At 44.2% G+C, this 21,354-nt stretch overlaps 1 protein-coding gene across 4 annotated transcripts in view; it reads left to right on the plus strand.

Annotated features, from left to right (window-relative positions):
- The first annotated feature begins 282 nt into the window (after nucleotides 1-282).
- FLNA (filamin A) overlaps nucleotides 283-21,354 on the plus strand; it is a 90,882-nt gene continuing 69,810 nt past the window's right edge. For 2 of the 4 annotated variants that reach the window (XM_081948553.1, XM_081948552.1), the window contains exons 1-2: nucleotides 284-443; nucleotides 13,879-14,339. In XM_081948553.1, coding sequence (XP_081804679.1) covers nucleotides 13,952-14,339 — 388 coding nt within the window. In that variant the 5' untranslated portion in view covers nucleotides 284-443; nucleotides 13,879-13,951. Of the gene's footprint in view, nucleotides 444-13,878; nucleotides 14,340-21,354 lie in introns of all 4 variants that reach the window. The other 2 variants (XM_081948551.1, XM_081948554.1) reach the window with 2 other exon arrangements.

A 21,354-nucleotide genomic window follows, 5' to 3' on the forward strand; every position in this document is an offset into this window, starting at 1 on the left:
GGTGGAGCTGGTGTGGTTAATTTACTACCTTGTCCAGTCTCTAATTGGAGTTGGCGCCCCTGGAAGGATTGTCGCAACTCCCCGCCCCTATTACTTCGGATCAGGGGCCGCACCTCTACGGGAGGGAGGTTTTCTACCCCGGATTTGTCTTGCTCTGAGCTCATCCCGGGGGCGGCGTCTGTCTCCCTCCTCCCTGCGACTCCCTCCATTTGTTGCCGTCGCCCCCTCCCTGCTCTCTCTTTCCTCCAGCCGACTCTGCTCTTTACCAATTAAGGCTTGCTGAGCCGCCCGCCCGGCCGGTGTCCTCCCGCCACCCCCCATCGCTCGGCCATTCCGTGCCGAACTCCGGCCCGAGACGTACCGTCCGTCCGCTCCTCCATCCGTCCGTGGCGGCGGGGCAGACGCCTAAGCCACAATCCCTGAGGATCCGTCGATCCGAAGAGGTGAGGAGGCACCACGGGACGGAAGGCGGGGGAAGGCGGAGGGACGAGGGAACTGGGGATCGCCGCAAGGTTGGGGATGTAGCAAGGCAGACGGCGCGGGAAGAGGAAGCAGAGCAGGGATGGACGGAGGGGAGCGAGAAGCAGAATGGGAAGGAAAGCGCAGGGGCGAGAAAGGCAGGGACTGGATGGCGGACCGAAGGGAAAGGATGGGGCGAACGCGGGCCGGGCAGAAAAAAGACGGGCATCCAAACGGAGCAGAAGAAGGAAGGAAGGAAGGCGAGAAGGAAGGAAGGAAGGGAGATGGTAATGAGGGGACAGCAGAATAACTAGCATATCTAGGCAGAGAGGATGTGGGAGTTCTGGGAAGAGTGAATGTGGAAAGAGGATAAGAAGCTATTCCAGCTTCTAACTCAAATTTAAAAGATTGGAGCTATATTGCCTCTCTTCCTGGACACTCTGCGCACAGTTGTATGGTCCCTACTGGAGAGAGCAGGATCCCAGAACTTGATATGTATGCACATTGGCAGATGTCTTTCCCCTCTTTATGGGCAAATGTAAGCATTGGAAAGTGCAATTCAAGACCATGGCAATATAAAAGTTCTTGCACACATTGTTCCATCTGTATCATTTTGCCAAGGGGCTAGAAAATCACATCATAAGTAAGTCAGAACTTGTGGTCAACCCCACATATTGAGTCTCCTGCTGAATGTGGTAGCACGTCACAATTGCCATAGCCACTTGAAAGGAAGATATGGTTAATCGGGTGATTAAGCACACATTCCCTGATAAATCAAAGATTCTCTTCTCGTCATGGATAGCCAGCCTGGAACTGTATGTGTATCTGTTTAGAAAAACAAGTCAGGAAGACTAGCTGGGCATTTGGGAGCCTGTAATTGTTGTAATGCGGTTGCAAGATTGCTCTCTGAATTAGTAGCTGAGAATATTGCTCAACAGACAAAGTTAGCAATCGGCAAAGGAGGTTACAGTTTTTACCTCACTGGATAAGCATGGCTTTGAAATCAGACAACGCTAAGAGATGTTGATGCTGAACAAGTAAAATGAAAATAGCTGCTCCACCACTATCACCATAGCCTTAGGTTAGATGCAATCTGCCAAGAAACTCTTCTCCCAAAATTCAGTTGAAACTGTACTCTTGTCCATCAGAGCTTGTAGAGAATTCCCTAAAGGCTTGTGAATTCCTGGGTCAATACTGTCTATTGCTTATCTTCACTGTCCTTGATGGACCCCTTAGGTTTTCCAGATAGGAGAAATAAATATTTGGAATAGTTTCTAGACTACAAAAGGAGTGTTAAAATATATCAAACTAAACTTATTTGTCATAAGTAATTTCTAATAATGTGTCCATTGTGCTTGACTGCATGACATAAAGCCCAAATTTCTGGTTGCTTTTTCTTATATGGCCATACATTTTCTCCTGAGAAAATTTCTGAGACTGAAGAAATGTCACCCACAATGTCACAATATTAGTCATAAAGTGCCACTTATCAAGTGTCAGCTACAAATGTGTGGAGATGGTGAAGACAAGGGTGAGGAACATATTTCAAAGCAAATTCACTCTCGGTGAACATCTTGCTATACCATTTGAGAAATTCTTCACCTTTCTTACCCTCATAACAACCCCTAGCAATAAGGATAGGCTGAGAGACCAAAATCTATAAACAGCCAGTAAACATTGCTCAGAATCCAAGAAGCCATAATTCCAGCAAACATGAAATGCTTGAACAGCCAAGTGAAAATCCTAATGCACCTTAGCAAATGTACCTAAAGCATGTGTGGTTATGAAAGAAAAAACGGAAGTGTTTTATGTATGGCATGAGATATGAATGCCTATCATTTAGAGCCTGTACTTATGGACAAATTAGTCCTTACTTTTTCCAGTTCTCCAAATGCCATATTCAAGTTACCATACAAGGAAAACCAGTGGCTCTGATGCATATGTATTCAAAATCAAATCCTACTGCAATTCAAACATGATTACCTCACACTAAGTCCCATTAAAGTGAATGATGGCTGAGAACTGTGGAAACAGTAGTAACTATGTACCTGGAAGTTAGCACGTTTTAAAAGGGTGTATTAAGTCTTTTGAACACCATTAGCCCTAAGTGACATAGCCGGGTACCCATAGAATAGAGAAGCAGGAAGATGATAGAGATTCTCCCCCTCCCCTTCACACATACACATCAATTAGAAAGAAATGAATTTCATAGTTGGGTTGAGACCTTAAAACTCAAGAAATCTAATCAGTCCAGCTACGTTAAATTATTTCAAGGAAGTCCACCTCCTAAGCCTTACATGCATTGAATGACAATTCTCACCACTCCTAATGAACATGGTATCTCTAGTCCATTCTGAATTATATGATCCAGGGCATCCTAATTTTTTGCTGATGCTCTTCAGGAATAAAGATGGATCCACCCTCGGTTTTGGTTATTTGTGGTGAAGGTAAAGCTTTATTGACCACATTAATAGGCCTGAGAAATGTAACTCAGTGACAAAAACTGGTCTTTGATGATACCTTCTGGTGAACATCCTGGCAGTTTGGATGCATTTTTATCTTTTATTCTCTCTCCCCTCCCTCCCCTCCTCAGAGAGGAGACAAAGTGTCACTGTGAAGTAAGGCAGTTTCCCCTATTTGGTGCCTTCCAGAACTCTCCGAATGACAGCTTCCAGAATCCCCAGCCAACATTCGGGAGAAGCAGGCTTAAGATGTCTTTGCTTAGATCACTGAAGCCAAAATTCAAATCCCCATTCAGACAGGAAGCTGATTAGGTGTCTCTGATCAGTGGCTACCTCTCAGGCCTGCTTTAAAAAACAAACGGTAAGGCAGACCCTACATGCTGCTCTGAACTGGCTGGAGATAAAGTCAGATTAAAGTATAATAAGAAAGGTGGGTCTGACTTTCTATACCATTATGCAGGGAATTGCAGATGGAAGGAGTGACTTTTTTTTGTGCCCAAAACAAGACCCCAATTCATTCTAGATGATCCACCTGCCATGACTATGGGCAGAATTCCATTACAAAACCTGAACAGAGATGATCCAAGATTTATGGAATCATGCAAGTGCTCTGTAATGGATCCTCCCTGACATCCTAACTTTGTCCTTTGAGGCACTTTCCTGAAATAACTTTAGGGTTCATCCTTCCTGCAATTTTAATCACTGTTCCGCCATTCTACTGTAGGCAAAGGTAAACCATATCTTGTTTTGGCTTTGGGAAATACCACCAGAGTGGCTCAAGAAACTGAACCAAGCTAACCCACCTAAAATGGATAAGGCAGCAGTCAGTTTTATATATCAAGCAACCTCATTGTAGTGTGAGAGAAAGTCGCTTTGAGAAACTTAAAATCATGGCTATCACAGGTTCAGAATGCTTGTGTAAATAGTCCTTTAGCTTTATCTGTGGCAGGGAAAAATGTAGAATGCTTAATCATTTCTCTCTAGGGAATGTTATTTTTCAAGGCTATCAGTTGCCCTTTAATACCCATAAGCTATATTATTATATCCACATGCCTGGAAATTAAAAGTAAAGCAATGCATTCCCAGCACAGCCATTTCCCCCACCCTTCTATTTTATGCTTATAAATGGAGAGTCCTAACATGGAATTAAATACAGAATCAGAAGCTGTGAATTATTCCAGGTTAAATTAACTAGAAATTTGGAAATTGTTTTTTCCTTTCTTAAACTTTGAGGACTAGCTCACCATCTTTGACCCACCCTTCACGCACACCATCCCTCCCCATCATAGCTGTTAAAAATCTCCCCTTTCTTAGCTGTAACCACACATACATTTTGTATCTACACACACAATTTGATTGTGCCTCCTTCTTCTGTGGAGGCCCTTCAGTCTTGCCTTCTTGCCCACTGCTACATCTCCAACCCCAACCCCCAGGCCCCTGGGGAGGGTCTGTCTAGTTATTTTAAAAACCAAAAGAAATGAAACTCTCCAAATAAGGGGAAAATATGAAGACGGGTCCCTAAGCTTGGAGCTCTAGAAGGAGGGGGGCACATTGAGAAAGGAGGCAAGCCTACCACCTATTGATGAAACCTTGGAACTGCAGGCATCTGTTTTATAACACACCCTCCCAATCACACACAGACACACCTTTTTTAAAAGAATCCAATTGCTGGGCTGCCACTGCCTCCAAACACAATAGTCCTGGAGGAGGGAGAAATGAAAACTCCTCTTTGTTTATTTTCTGTAGCATAACAAGTCCATATTTTCCCCTCACTCATCATGAATGACGGACACTCCCAATTGCTGAGGAGGCTGCGTGGCAATCAGACAGAGGGAAAGAGTCACAATTTCATGTGTTATTACTGAATTCCCACTATTGGAGTGGGATCCTTGTGTCTTTCTGATATACTAAATAAAGAAATTTGGCTCCCGGGAGCAGAGCAAGAATGACAGCCTGCTCTCCCACGAGCTACCACAGCCAAGGTCTGCAAAAAATGCTGCAAACTGAGGCAGGAAATCTAGTGAAAAAGAAAAAGCAGCACTAATTAATTAAATGTGCTGCCCTTCCTTAATTGCATTAAACCTGATGTTGAGGGGAAAAAACCTCTGCTCTGCTTCCACCTCTATGCTTAGCTGAGAATATCCTACTCGCAGTATCCACTCGTGCTCCAGCTGCAAGAATAACTTCAGCTGGTGTTTTTTATTTTATTTTTTGGTTAGCAGACTTCTTAAGAGTTACAAAAAGTCACTCTGTCTCTGAGAGGGCAGCTCACACTCTTTTGGAATAATAGGAAGGATGTTAGACTCTAAATCTCAATATTGCAGAAGCTTCACACAGCCTAAATGTGGACCCCCAGTGGCCTCTGCATTTCTTAACAATTCTGCAATTGTTGGAGACAGCAAAATGTCTCTGGATGCTGTTGCATATTTTAGATATTTGCCTGGAACTCACTTTTCCCAGAGTTTCACAATCTCGGCAACTTTAAGATGTGTGGACTTCAACTCCCAGAGTTCCCTGGCCTATATGCCACAATTTCCCAGCCAGCAGAATTTGGGGAATTGGAAGTCCACTCATCTCAAGGTTTCTAAGGGTGAGAAAGATTATCCTAGACCTTTATGAGAACTCCAACGAGACCTCAGTGTGTAACTTCTCTAATACAAGTAGGTAGCAGGAAAAGCTTCCATGCAAAGAAAAACAGCTTTTTAAACGATGGCATAATTTGAAGGGCATGTTTCAAGGGCAAGACAAGCTGTCAGATTTTTTGCTTTATAGATAGGATACTACAAATGTCAGGGAGCAGAATCCATCAGAAAGTTCTCCAATTTAGACTGATAGTTGATTAGAGTAAATAATACATGGGATGCTTGGAATCATTAGAGTGGTGTATAGTGGAAGTCAGGGGGGGGGTTGAGTGGGAGGTGGGGGTGGGTTAGGGTGGAGGGTGGGGTAATATATATGTATAAATATACTAGAAGATGGGATTAATGAAATATTATTTTAAGAGAAATTTATATTATGATTTATATATGTTAAATTAGTTTAGAAGAAGGGATTGATGGGTTATTATTATTCCAAGAGAAATTTATATTGTGATTGTTGGGAAGAGAGGGGGTACAATATGTGTATGAGTAATCTACTTTTAGACAGGGGGAGGGGAGGGGGTAAAATAATTGGTATAATATTTGAATTTCCTTTCTTTAGGGGGGGCTGGGGGGAGGGGAGGGGTATAGTATCTGTATGGGATTTATACTGTATGGTGGGGGGTTTAAAGGGGGAAAATATGTTTGAATAAAACTTTTTCAATAAAAAAAAAAAAGAAAGTTCTCCAATTAAAGTTACTCATTTCAATGAGACTGATACAAAAAAAACTTTATGAGAAAATTATTCATATGATCTTGAGTGGTCATAGCATTGGTGGAACTAATTTTATTTATTATAATTTAAATTATGAACTAGCTTTGTGCAGTGGTTAAGGCATCAGGCTAGAAACCAGTAATCCGTGAGTTCTATCCCCCCTTAGGCATGAAGCCAGCCTGCGTGACCTTGGGCCAGTCCCTCCCTCCTAGGAAGTAGGCAAGGACAAACCACTTCCAAAAGACCTTGCCAAGAAAATTGCAGGGATTGGTTCATGCAGTTGCCAGGAGTCAACCCTATCTTGAAGGCACCAAAAAAACAAAGTGCCACTTTCTCCCGAAGCTCCCAAAAGCTTGCCATAGTTTAATGATTGGCCTTTAGCAGATTGATCTAAAAGTATGTGACAATAAGAGCAAGGTGCTGCTATCATCTTCTGGATGGAATCTCTTTAGTGAACAAATAAATAGATGAGCTGTTTTAAAATATAGCAGTGTAATAATTGTTTTCCACAGTGTGCTGCTTGGGAATGATCATTCAAAGGCACTAGTTTCATAAAGGTTAAAGGCTACTGCAAGGCATTTTTTTGCTTCTTGAGAAAAAGAGATTTTCAGGACTTCTAGATTATTTTCTTCATTAAAAAGAATGGATTGGATGGAGATATGCACATGAAAGGGTAGAATTATACTGATAGGGAATGCTTGATTCCTGAAGGCTTCCATTTAGTTCTTTGAAGAATATAAAAGACTTAAGAAAGAAAGTAGATTGCAGTTGGGAATATATGTGTTGCTCTGTTAAATCTACTTCAGATTCTATAGATTTATATTCTGTTCCATAGGCAGAGCTTTTTTGCACCATCGCTTAAAATGGCAGCCATGCCATTGATATCCAAGCAATGCTACTTTCCATACATTTCAGTCCTTCTATTCAAATATTCACAGAAAGGACAATGTGTTATTTAGGTAAAATTCACACATAGCTCTACATGCAGTATGGATACTGTAAAAAAGGAGTGTCAAACTTGCATCATCATGACGGCATCATGTGACAGTGTCACGTGACGTATTGGGACTTCCCCCCCCTTTGGTAAACTGGGTGGGGGAGGAGCCAGCATGTGACACATCCGGCCCACAGCCCATGAGTTTGACACCCCTGCCTTAAATCCAGACAAATGACTGTGTGCATGGGGAATTGCCTAATCCAATATATTTGTGTAGCAGTCTCTATGGGGAATGGTACACATTTATGGCAATGGCTACATAGGTGTTTCAGGTGTATTCAGTATAGAAATTGAATCTTTCCTTTATTGGATCATTACTTCCACATTGATTGGAAGGAACAATTCTTTAACCATATCTGAACTATTCACAACTGCAACGGTGGTGGGTTGCAGGTGGTACGCCCCGGTACGGGCGTACTGGAGCCTGCCCGGAGCACCAGATACCGTTCCGATATGATCCTCCGGAGGGCCCATCCGCCTGCCTGAGTTCCTTACAGGTCTTTTAAGTCTTTGGCGCTTCTGCGCACGTGCATGCACATGGCACATACAGCACCTGCGCGATGCTCCACTGACCAGCTGGATCGTCATGGAGGCTCACAGAAGCGGTAAGACGCATGCTGCATGTGGATGACACCAGGCCCGTTCCAACCATACCGGTTGGAACAGGATCTGGAACCCACCACTGAACTGCAAGCGCTATGTGTATGCTGTTACTTAGCCTGTCATTTAATATGTGCTTACTTGGCAGTAAGTCCCAAAGAACTCAGGGAAGTGTGAACATTTTTACAGTATTGCCCTGCTGTACAGAATATTTGGCCCCACAATAATACACCCAGTCTCTCATAAACAGAAAAAAGCATTTGAATCTGTATAGTGGGAGACAGGAAAACAAACTTGCTTTTCTTTTGGTGTGATGCATGTATATTCATTCCACCTCCCTCATTATAACCAGGTGCTATAATAATCATAATGTTTTTGCAGCAGGCTTATAATCTGTTAAAAGGGACCTGCCAAATGTAAGACTCCCCCCCCCCAGTACTGTAGCCTCTGTTACTTTGCTAAACTAGTGGTTTTAGCGACTATGACCTCCTATCCCAAGTATATTTTGATAGTTGGTATAGTATGATTAACTGTTGAACAGAGGTAAACATTCAGTTATTTGGTTGTACTGCATTGTGTCTTATCAATAATTTTACCAAGAAAATTACTTTATATTTATCTTTGATTTACAACCAGCATTTCTTAATGGGCAATAGTATATTATGAGAAGCTGTGTCGCTTCCTTTTCTGGAGCCATCTTGACTCCAATACAGGTGGTCCTCTACTTACAACAGTTCATTTAGTGATGCTCAAAGTTATAATGGCACTGAAAAAAGTGACCTATGACTGTTTTTCACACTTACAGCCATTGCAGCATCCCCATAGTCGCATGATCAAAATTCAAACACTTGACAACTGACTTACATGATGGTTGCAGTGTCCTGGGGTCATGTGATCACCTTTTGCAAACTTATGAAAATAGCAATAGCACTTAAGACTTATGTACCGCTTCACAATGCTCTGAGCGGTTTACCGAGTCAGCCTATTTCCCCCAACAATCTGGGTCCTCATTTTACCCAATTCGGAAGGAGGGAAGGCTGAGTCAACCTTGATCCTGGGGAGATTTGAACTGCCAAATTGCAGGCAGCTGGCAGTCAGCAGAAGTAGCCTGCAGTACTGCATTCTAACCACTGTGCCACCACAGCTCTTCAAGCAAAGTCAATGGGCAAGCCAGATTCACTTAACAACCATGTTACTAACCTAACAACTGCAGAGATTCACTTAACAAAAGGGGCAAGCAAGGTCGTAAAATGGTTGTATAATGTCTCACTTTAACAACAGAAATTTTGGGCTCAATTGTGGTTGTAAGTCGAGGACTACCTGTAGCTGGAGTAAGGAGGAGGAACTATCACCTAGAAAAGCAAGATGCACAGCTTGTATAACCCCAGTTGGAGTGTCAAAACAGCCTGCTTCACCTTCTTCAGCTGCTTAGTGTCAAGAGGAGTAGCCTCTGAGCATGCAAAGTCAGTAAATGAGTTGCTTTAGTGCAGGAGAGTGATTCCAATGTGGTGTCTAGAAGCAGAAGCCACAATAAAAGAGTACTTCTAAAGGTTTGGCTAACCCAGGGTTTCTCAACCATAGCAACTTTAAGACAGGTGGACTTCATCTCCCAGAATTCTTCAGTTAGCCAATTCTGGGAGTTGAAGTCTACTCGTCTGAAAGTTGTAAAGCATTATTTGAGGTTTCACCTACAGCTAACAAGCAAATCACTAATACTTTAGTGTAGGGGTGTCAAACTCGCAGAGTCACATTGTCAACACATGATGTATCGTAACTTTTTTCCCCTTCACTAAAGGAGGTGGGTGGGCAGGCGTGGCCATCATGTGCCACATCCAGCCCGTGGGCCATGAGTTTGACACCCCTCCCTTAGTGTCACTTCCATCTTATGCACGAACACGTATCTCCATACATAGTTGCAGGATAGGAATAATAGTATCTTACAAGACTGCAATCCTGTGAAAACATTAACACTTGATTACTTAAAATATGGTCTGTAAGCACTAAATAGTAATGAAAGACCAGTGGAATTTGGAGTCATTGTCTGCAAAGACATTGCTGGGTGTGGGTTTTATGTCTCAGGCCTTTGGGAGGGGGGAGGGGGGAGGCATGCATAAAGATATTCACTCACGTTTGCGCAGCACATCCCTGAGTGAACCGGCAGTAGCGGCTGCTGGAACCCACCACTGGTTTGCTGCCTTGAGTTATTGTGTGGGTAATCTACAATTATATTGACAGCCTAATAGTGGTGAAGACTTAATTCAAGAAAACTTAATTAAGAGTGAATTATTAAGATAGCGTCTAAGAATATAGGCAGAGCTGAGCAGGATGAATTCGTTTTGTAGAATTAGGATGTTCAGTTCTGATAAATTCAATATTTCCAGATATCGAAAGGGTCATTTAGATATTATTCTGAGATTTCCAATCATGATTGGTGTAATAACAGATTTCTTTTTCCATAAACATTCAGCTTCATCTGCAATTCCCAGTATTTTGTAATTTTTTTCCTCAATCCTAGCATCACTTCATATAGAATAGAATAACAGAGTTGGAAGGGATCTTGGAGGTCTTCTAGTCCAACCCCCTCCTCAGGCAGGAAACCCTACACCACTTCAGACAAACGGTTATCCAACATCTTCCTAAAAATTTCCAGTGTTGGAGCATTTACAACTTCTGGAGGCAAGTTGTTCCACTGATTAATTGTTTTAACTGTCAGGAGATTTCTCCTTAGCTTTAAGTTGCTTCTCTCCTTGATTAGTTTCCACCCATTGCTTCTTGTTCTACCCACAGATGCCTTGGAAAATAGTTTGACTCCCTCTTCTTTGGGGCAACCCCTGGGATATTGGAAGACTGCTATCATGTCTCCCCTAGTCCTTCTTTTCATTAAACTAGACATACCCAGTTCCTGCAACCGTTCTTCATATGTTTCATATGTATACATTCTATATGTGTATACATGATGATGATGATGATGATGATAGTAATAATAATGATTGTCAGTCTAGCATTGAAGGTAGAGCAAAGTTTGCCAGGGTCTATTTTCCTAGTAACCAGACATCTGAAAATTATAAAAATGTCACTGGGTGACCACTTATTTCTGTGTCTGTTACTCCACTGAGTAACATCTCTAATGGCAGAGATGCCATAATCCAAAGTTTAGAGCAGAGATGGGGACTTTGTGGCCTTCTAGATGCCTTAGATTAAAATAAACCTATTTTGTCAACTCCAGCTAATATAGCCAGTATCTGGAAGAATTGGAAAGCTACAAGGTCTCACTCCTACTTTAGAAGGTCTCACTTTTGTGTCTGATTATATTGAATCAAGATTTTTCTATATTAATTTGTGTGCTTTGCTTTGCCCACCACCCACCCTTCAATATAGTCCTTTCACTTAAAGGAAGTGCCAGGATGAAATGGGGAAAGGCAAGGCTGCAACCCAAAATTAAGACATTCCGAAACTCATCTCAGAGTTGGGTGTGGTTTCTATCAACCCAACGCAGCCGCTTTGCTGAATCATGACTATATAAAGAATAAGTAGAAGAACCAAATAGATGCCAGTAGAGGGCATTCCTGGGCAGCACTTCATTCTTTCTTCAAAAATCTCGCTGATTCAACAATGAGTTCTTGTACTTTCTTGCCAACTAACAATTTGTTGGCTGTCAAAATCCTGCCAAAGTTCTGGAAATATTCTATCAGTAATATGTTGAGTTGAAGCTGGTATCTCCTAGGCATTTCTTTGTCCTCCAAAGAACATCATTCCATTCTGGTGGACACAGGTTCAGACATGTTTTGGTGGAAAATGCTAATCCCTCCATATGTTCAACAAATTAACATGAACACAATCTACCAGAAAAGCTTTAATCTTTGGCAGCCTAGAAATAAGGGACAGGCCTGGGCCTCAGGCATCAACCATTAGCAATAGAGCGGCAGGTTTTTTTTTTTTTTTGCAAGCAATAGCGCCTGTACATGCAAATCAAGACATTGTTACAGCTTGGATGTTCTAATCCAGTCGTTCCCCCCTCTCAAAAGTTGGTACCTTCAATGTGTTAAAACTACAATAACCAGAATTCCTTTGGCCCTGATTTTTGAGAATGCAGGAGATGATCATTCATCACATCTGCAGGGGATCAGCATGTGCAGGCTGCCCTAATCTGTGCATGTCTGGGTGTGTGCTTTAAAGGACTGCACACATTCAGAGGCGCCCTGTTGCACAATTAGAGCTTTGAACAAAACCAGATACTTCTTCCGAGAGGTTCCTTAGTCATTGCCCTTAGCTACACAAGTCTTCCGGCCTGCTTGCAGATTAATTGTATACATTTGTGTGTCTAAGTGAGAGAAAGCCTCCAGAAGGGTGGTGATGACAAGACGAGACTGGCCCTGTTGCAGTTTTGTGGAAAGAGGGAGGAGGGCAAGGCAGAAAGACAGCTACTTCTTCTTACTCAGGTATATTCGACTCAGCTGAAGGAGACACACAGCCAGACTGAGACAGGTAGATTCTTCAGCTCACACCTGAATTGGGTTTTCATTGCTGGGGGGGGGGGAAACAGGTGGGGACAGGAATCATGTTTGGTGAGGAAAAAATGAGGTAGCTCCTATTTGGTCAGTTAGTATATAGGAATTTGGGAGAGGCACTACCGGTAGCACAGAAGGGTTCCTCCAAGCACTTTTCTTGGTTTGGGGTAGGAAATGGTCTGCCCCAAACCCACCTAAATGCTTAATCTCTTGGCTTCAAGCCTGTCTCCCTAGCTGGCAAGTTCGGGTATCAATGTACCATGGTCACAGATCGCAGATGCTGTGTTTCATCTCTGTTTCGTAGTTGAACAATAGAACAAGCTTTTCTGGTAGACTGTTCTGCCATATTCCTTGGTATTTGATCCCCCTCTTCTCCCTTCCCCTCCCCCCTATCTCCCGGCCTTCAAAAATCCCCGGATCATTTGAAGGGTGGGGGAAGATGACTAAATTTGCTATTCCTTCCCCATCCCGCCCCCTCCCACCCTCTTTCCCCCTGCCCTTTCAGTTGTTTCCCAGAGTGCAAGAAAAAGTGAAGGTGGGGTGGCTGGATTGCGTCTGGCTCGTTGAGTCACCTTGTCTGGCTCAGGCTGGAATTCCCGCCACTCTTCCTCGTCCCCCACTACCCCAGCATACTTTGCCCCCCCCCCAAAAAAAAAACCTCCACAAACCTTAATGTTACAGAAGGGGCTTGTTCGGCTTCTCCCAAAACTTTACAGCATTGTCTTCCTAATCTATACTATAGCCGGCTGTCCCGCCCACTCGTTTTCAGAACACCTTTTAAGTTATCCCGTCCAACTTCTTGCTGCTGCTCCCCCCCCCCCCCAGAGGCCAGCTTTCGGGGGTTCTCAAAGAAGAGGGCCATGGTGCCTTGTTGGCCAGTTTATTCTGTTCAGAGGTACAATGCCTTGGAATATAGAAGTTCAGTTCAAGATTGCCAGCCAGCCGACAATTTAGCGGTAACTCGGTCCTCTTACTGTACTCCTTTTTCAGCCCACTTGGTGAGGGAGTGGAAGCGTATAGCCCTCCCCAATCGGGCGCCTTCCAAAATCCCCCATCCCGAGCGATCTGTGGTCATTCGTGCTAGAAATTAAAGGCGCTATAGGGAAGATAACAACATGGAAAGGGCTGATACGTTTAACAAAAGTACCCGCTTGATTTTCATAGAATTTACTTCCAAGTGAGGGCGTGCAGGATTGGGGGAAAAATCTTTGCTTTCGACTTTCTCTGCATCCCAAGTCGGACGCTTGCAGCTTTTTCTTACGCTGCTGCGTGATCCGATATCGAGATAACAATCTCCCCCCACCCCCGCGCGCCTCCCCTTGCAGTTCTAGGTTTATGAGCTTTCCAGCCTGTTTCTCTTTGTCTTTACTTGCCTGGGGGCAGTAACTTGTTCGAGGAGGGGGCTGTACCTTTCCAGCACACGCCCCCCCTCCTATAAATCTCGCCTGACCCCGCCCGGCTTAATTATGTCCCGCTCCTCTTGTGTTTCCATCTGCAGGATCCTGCGCCTTTAAACCCGGACCCAACCCACCCAAGCGCCGGGGTCCCACCCACCCTCAAGCCCAGTTAAAATGAGCGGGTCTCAAGCGCGACTCCATCAGGCCGCAGGAGCGGGTGCAGTCAGTGGCGGAGGCGCCGGCGGTGCCCAGGGGGAGGTCGCTGCCGAGATGCCGGCCACCGAGAAGGACCTGGCGGAGGATGCGCCCTGGAAGAAAATCCAGCAGAACACCTTCACGCGCTGGTGCAACGAGCACCTGAAATGCGTCAACAAGCGCATCGCCAACTTGCAGACGGATTTGGGCGACGGGCTGCGCCTCATTGCCCTGCTCGAAGTGCTGAGCCAGAAAAAGATGGGACGCAAATACAACACGCGTCCCACCTTCCGGCAGATGCAGCTGGAGAACGTGTCAGTGGCGCTGGAGTTCCTGGAGAGAGAGAACATCAAGCTGGTCTCTATCGGTAAGTCCTGAGGTGGGCGGGGCGGAAGAGTTTTGCCCGGGAGAGCGTTAAGTATCACGGGTGGGGAGTATGGAGGCCGGCTCTGAATAAATGTGGCTGCAGTGTAAGGGGCTTTGGAAACATCCGGAAAAAAGTTTTCCCAGTAAAAGTGCGGCGAAGACTGGAAAAGCGGGTGGGGGGACACGCAGTGCTTGCAAACTGGGTGCTGCGGCTTTCTGGAGAAATGATTCGGTCGGCCGGGGCCTGTTGGAGGGTGGGGTTGGCGTTACGACGGCGCATCTGGGCGTGGTGAGAGCGCAGTGGCCGACTCCGTTTCTGTCTGTTTTTTTTTAAAGGCGGCCTCCTTCCTTCCCACCACCCCCGGGGCCTCGTTACCTCCGGAGGTGATGAGTCTGTTCCCGGCCCGGCCTCCGTTTGCTTTGGGAACTCGGACAGTCTAATAATAATACATCACTGTGTGTTTCTAACCTTTTCTGGCCTGGCGCACCTCGGTTCTGTCCGCTCGGGAAAGGCCCGTTAACTTCTTGGAGGGGGGCGGAGAGAGGTTTGGGAGGGAGGGTTCCACGCTTCATCTGCTTTTGATTCCAGAACCGTGGTCGGTTTCCCCTTGCGCTGCCCCCTCTTTTCTTTTCCAGCCCCCCCTTTCCCTTTGATCTTCCCTCCTGCCAGACGGCGGGGTGGTGGTGGAGTGGGGAGGGGGAACAAAGTTAGAAACTTGCAGCCACAGAGAAAGGGCGGGTCGGGGAGAAAAGATGTGCCTGAGCCACTAAGTTTGGAGGCTGCACTTGGGAGCCTCTGGAAAGGTCTTTAGTAGACTCTGTGGACCTGCAATGCCTTTGTCTTTTCAACCAGGTCGGTACTCCAGTTTGGCCCGATGCAGCCCTCCGAGGCCTGCTTGCTGCTCTCTTTCAGCCACAATAGAATCTCAGCCTGTAATATTGGCATGGCTGCATTCCAGGGAAGGAACCAGTTGGCTTGCAGCATGTTTTTTTTCTTTCTTTCTTTAACATTGGACCTAACTCCAGGGTGGGAGCCTGTGGTCCATCCTATGCTGCTGGACCGCAATTCCATTGAGTCTTAGCTAGTGTGGGAAAGAATGACGACTCTTTCGCCCACTAATATTTGGCAAGCTACTGATTTCCTATCTTGTCATATCAAAGAAGCTAGAAGCTGTAGCTTAAAATAGATCCCCAACTACTCTGGGCCACTGGGAGAGACTATGCCTAAAACTACTGACAACTTCCTATAAACCTTATATGGAGAAGGAAATGGGGCCAAACTGCACTCAGAGTGCCTGTTTGTCCTGCACTTCTAGGTTACATGGGGCGGGCAAACTAGTTTATGGTAACTTGTAGGTAAAAGTTGATATAAAAAGGGGTGTGTTTCTGTCTGCCATCTGCAGGTGGGTACACTTTCTCTACCTTCTGCTGGACTTGGTTTCTGGGTGATGCTGAATTTTGCCAAGGACTTAAAGGAGGCAAAGTTTGGCTCATTGATCATTTAGTGTTTGGGCTGTGCCCATGTTCAGCAGTGTGGAGGAGGTGTGTCATGAGCAGCTTTGCTCTGGCCCAGGCTGTAGAAGAAGTACAGATTCTGAACTTAGTTGGACAAAAGAGCTAACAAGCAGCTTATTAACATAGGTGCCCTTGAATAGACTGTTTCTCCAAGAAACAAGTTTGTTATCTATATGTTGTGCTTTCTTCTATGTATCCAGCATTTTTTTAAGTTAAGAGGGTCAGCCAGGTCTATACTCCATGGTCAAGGATGGTCTCCTTGATTACTATCTATTCTGATAAAAGAAATATGGAAGATTGCTGAAAGTGCCCTTGACACATCACACTTTCTTATCAAACATTACCCTTATCTAGAGTTAATGATGAGCAAGGTCTATAGAGCCTCCACTTCACCATGACACAGAGGAAGGGGCTTAATGTGGCTTTACATGGGCACTTGGGCCACATTTCGGTGACCATAATGTTTAGGAAGCCTGGAAATTCAATAACATTTGGAAGATTTTTTCCCCATTTCTAGTCTACGGCAGCCTAACCTGAAATGTGATGGAGCTATACCACCCATATCTTCAAAGTCCATAGTTAGTAGTTAGGAAGTACAATTGAACATAGCTGGAGGCAATTAAGTCAAGAGCGGGTGTAGTGTCTAGTTTGGGGGGGGGGGAGGCTCCACAATGTATCTAGGAAACTTTGAGCTTCCCATAAATTGCACAAATAGCATCTTGCCAGGCTGAGGCTCACATGAAGAGAACTTGATTTTATAGGGCTTCTCTTATCTTGACATGGCATAGCTGTACTGCTACAATCTCAATTCTACACTGCCATAACCTATCCAGTGATTCTCTGTCCACAATCTCAGTTCTGTATGAGACCAAACCTGGGCCAGAGTTTGCGGCTCTCTTAACAGATTTTTGAAGTTCATGGTGAAATTGGGTGTGTGGATATAGCACTAGTGATAAAAAGGTTGAGTTGTCAAATGCCTTTTTTGGTAATTGCTCAAGCCTGGGATAATTTCTGTGTTATTTTTTCTTTGTACTGTTCCTTTTCCTATTTTTCTAACATTTTCCCTTCTATATTTTAACTTTATGTTTTTAAAAATAATGGGATAAAGTCCCTGTGTGATTAAGAGCCTGACTTTGCAAATAACATGAAATTGAGTAATACGGGGTTAGCTCTGAAAGACACTGATTTGTAATTCTTAAGAAATGATATAAAGAGGAACAAAACCAGGCAATTCTTAGACTTGCATGGATGTCTGGTTGAACTACTGGCTGCTGGTGGGTGAGAATGAAACTTGCAATTTGAAGGCAGGCTTATGATAAATATACAAAGCATTCTTGAAAGAACATACTTGGTAGACAACTCTGAAACCGTTTGCATCTGCATTTGAGCTTGCCCAACAATCCTAGAGAGCGGTTGTAGTAAATTTTCTACATACTGCACAACACAGTACAAGTTAGGGGCACCAGCTCTAAAGTAGTATTCAGTTTGAATAGAGAGGGGGAAGGAAAAATCCATCTTTTCTCCCAAATTAGGATACTTAGTGGGAAACATTTCTAACTGGCCCTGGTCCTGCTAAAAGTTCTACCCTGAGACTTAAGGGAAGTTGAGTACTGCAGTTTGATGCACTGAATCACTGGACTGCAGACGCTGACTCAACCTCACTGTGGCTGAGAAGTGGAGGCAAAAAGTGTGTCTCCAGGCTGTAAAAAGTGAAGCTTAGGTCTGGTATACATGTGGGTGCACGTATGCACGCCTGTCTGCTGGTGGGTAGGGTGGATAGGAAGGAAGGAAGGAAGCAAGCAGTGAATGGGCAGGCGGGATTGGCCTCCATCCTTCCTTACTAATGTATGTAGACTGGCTATTGCATTTGCTCCAGTTCTTCCTCCTTGGATTTGGACACACAGATGGGTGGGCTAGGAAGCCCTTTCCTCCTCCTCTTTGGGAGGCAGGAAGGATGGGGGGAGGGGGAGCAAGCCAGACGGGAGGGGCTGAACCTAGCCTGCAGAAGGGTTATTCTTTCCCCTCCCCCTGGAAGGAGGATCCTGTTGGGATGGAGAAGCCGCTGCCTGCCGGCCATTCCATATAAGGCTAAAAAATGCTGGAGCAGCCTGCGCAGGGTTGTGTGTGTGGCTGGGTGGGCGGTGCAGTGCTGGGTGGGGAGACGGTTTCTTCGCTTGCCTTCTTCCTATTTGGTCCCCCTCCCCCAAATTAGTGAAGAAGGCATGGGTTGCTTAGCCCTGCCCAGTGTGTGAATCTGCAGCAGAAGTCGTCATTAAAGCTTAAAAGCCGTGGGCTATGCATCTCCTGGAGACCTCTTAGAAGGGGTTCCCATCCCAGCATTTTTCTGAGCAGGGCAGAATCAGATGCTTGGGACTTTACACCTGCAGAGGATTTGTACTTGGGAAAGTGAAGTTGGGCTTGCAAATCTCACTGTCTTTTCCGTTGCATGCTGACTTCTGAGTCTTCTCTGTCCTCCTGGCCTTTTGTTAAATGCTTACTTGACTTAGTGCTGGGTGTTCTCCGAATATACTCAAGCTCTGATTTCCTGTTGAACAGCACATAAGGCTGCATGGGTAGGGGTGGCTGGAAGGGAAAGTTCAGTTTGGTCAGGGGCTTATTCACATTCTCTCAAGAAGGATACGAGAGGGCTATGTATATTCTCATATAGTTTCTGACGATCCAGATGGTCTACAGGTATATGTGAATTGTAGAGACAAACACACGTTTTTACACTAGTTAGCTGGATTTTAGTTCAAGGCACTCTGTGAGAACACAGGGGAAGAAATCCAGAATCCATTAAAACTTTATGGTGCCACAAGACTCCTTCAACAGAATAACTCTGCTGCTGGAAATGGTCCTTATAAGGATGGCATGATAGTCTGCTTTTAATTGGAAACCTCTATGTGGACCTTGGCCATACTTTCCCAATGAGCATCCTTAAGATATGTCACACTGCAAATTCCAACCATCCCTAATCAATGACTGGGCTATTAGTTATTTATTCAATTTGTATAGTTGCCCCAACTCAGTGATTCTGCTCATTCATAAAAACTATTAGATGAAGATGAAGGAAAATGTATTCTGAGTGGGTACTTGCTGATTGGGCTTGCTGTTGTATAATACTATTCATGTTGGACCCAAATACTATTGCCACACCATATATATATGTAGATACTATGTAAGATTTATGTCTCATGAACTAAGAATATATATGCTTGATCTAAGTCCAGGCCCCTTGTACTTCATGGAATGCGTGTGGAATGTGAGATCTGTGACTCCCTCAAAAACCATAAAACAAAACTGGGGAGTTGCCTAAATGAAAATCGAGCCCTCTCAGCAAATGATTAATTTGGAAGCTTAATGAGAATAGGGAAGGTCTCCCCTGTATGCATTTTATTCAACAAAAATAAACGCACTGATTTATGACTTAATTCTGCAGATTTGGGGCCATTTACTGTTCTTTCTCTTAAGATCTGCCAGTAACAGCAGCCTCAAGCTTGTGTTGCATTGCCAGATCAGGGCTGTGAGTGATAGCAATCAAGAAAAATGGTGTGCTGAGGTAGCTCTTTCCTCTTTCCATGCCGTGCTTAAAAACAGTTACGGTGCCCCTCTGAGTCCAGAATAAAAATCGTGCAAGCCTTCCAAATGAATTTAGCAGTTCCATCTCTTTTGCTTTGTCTCTTAAGGCGCAATTTCTTTCATCATGCACCTAGGATGTAGCTGTTGCTTTGCACTCCAGAATCAGGATATGAGACATGCTCCCTCTAAGTAGCTCTTTATGAATAAAAATGTGTGGCAGAAAATTAATATGGTATACAGGTAGTCATCATTTAGTGACCAAAAAATTGGAATGTCAATTTGGTCATTAAACTAAATGGTCACTAAGTGAAATAAGGATGGTACTTATTATCTTACTTCAGCTCTCCTTTGTATTACAGTCCTGTGAAGGTTGTAAATGTGAGGATTGGTCACAAATTTACTCTTATCATTGTAACTGCAAATGGTGGTTAAACATGGATTACTGATGGGAGTACTTATGACCCGGATTCAAAGTTACGACAGTCAGGCCTCCTCCATGATCACATAACCACACTTCAGGCTCTGGGCAACAGCAATAACACTAAGCAATAACAATAACACTAAGACTTATATACTGCTTCACAGTGCTTTACTGCCCTCTCTTAAGTGGTTTACAGAGTCAGTAGATTGCCCCTAACAACCTGGGTCCTCATTTTACCCACCTGGGAAGGATGGAAAGCTGAATCAACCTCGAACCTGGTGAGATTTCAGCTGCCAAATTGCAGGCACACGGCAGGCAGCAGAAGTAGCCTGCAGTACTGCACTCTCACCACTGCGCCACCACAGTTCTCTTTACAGCCATTTGCGGTATCCTGTGGTCACGTGACCATATTTTATGGCAGTTTTTCCAGCATTTACTTCCAGTTTTCAGCAAAATTGTACCCATAATAAACCATTGATTTGCTTAAATGACTGGTGATTTGCTTAATGGCCATGATTTCTGCATATAAGGTCATAAAATGTGATTTTTATGACTATCATGACAACCATAATGGGCAGGCTCCCATTACGATTACTAACGCAAGGACTCTATACAGCAGGGGTGTCCAAACTTGGCAACTTTAAGACTTGTGGACTTCAACTCCCAGAATCCCCCAGCCAGCCAGCTGGCTGGGGAATTCTGGGAGTTGAAGTCCACAAGTCTTAAAGTTGCCAAGTTTGGACACCCCTGCTATACAGTATATGCATTATGTCATTTAATTAGATTTGGAAGAACCCCAAATGGAGATTTACAAAGAAAAAAGAGAAAAGAATATGCATCCCCATGGTACAGGGGTGATCCTCAGCTTACAACCACAGTTGAGCTCAAAATCTCCATTCCTAGGTGAGGCAGTTGTTAAGGGAGTTTGAGAAAGTTACAAATAGAGATCGCATGTCATAAATACATGCCAATTACCAAGCGTCCGAAGTTTGATCATGTGACACTCCAGGTGCTGCAAGTGTGAAAAGTGGTAATAAGTTACTATTTTCAAGACCGTTTTAACTTTGAACAGCCATCATACGAAAGATTGTAAGTCAAGGGCTACCTATACTATTATTTTGCATATAGACATCCATAAATAAGCAGTACAATTTTGCTTCTAAAACACCTTTCCCTAACAGGTCAGCAAAGCACCACATTGGGGAGGGGTGTTCTGAAAATTTCTGGAAATAAAATAAAAACATCCCTGTCACTTGAAAGACAGGTAGTCCTTCAGTCATAAAGATCTGGCCAATCATTATCTGAGGAGGTTCTAGAGCAGGGGTGTCAAACTTGCAGCCTGTGGGCCGGATGCGTCACATGCTGGCCACACCCATGCCCGGTTTAGCGAAGTGGAAAAAAAGTCACGCTATGTCACCTGATGACACAAATTTGCCACTCCTGTTCTAGAGCCTGGGAACTGCATGCAGGTAAATGCAATTCTGTGAATATTATGCAATCT

Source organism: Natrix helvetica (assembly GCF_964273705.1).
Source record: "Natrix helvetica genome assembly, chromosome: 1".
In the NCBI taxonomy this organism is placed as follows: domain Eukaryota; kingdom Metazoa; phylum Chordata; class Lepidosauria; order Squamata; family Natricidae; genus Natrix; species Natrix helvetica.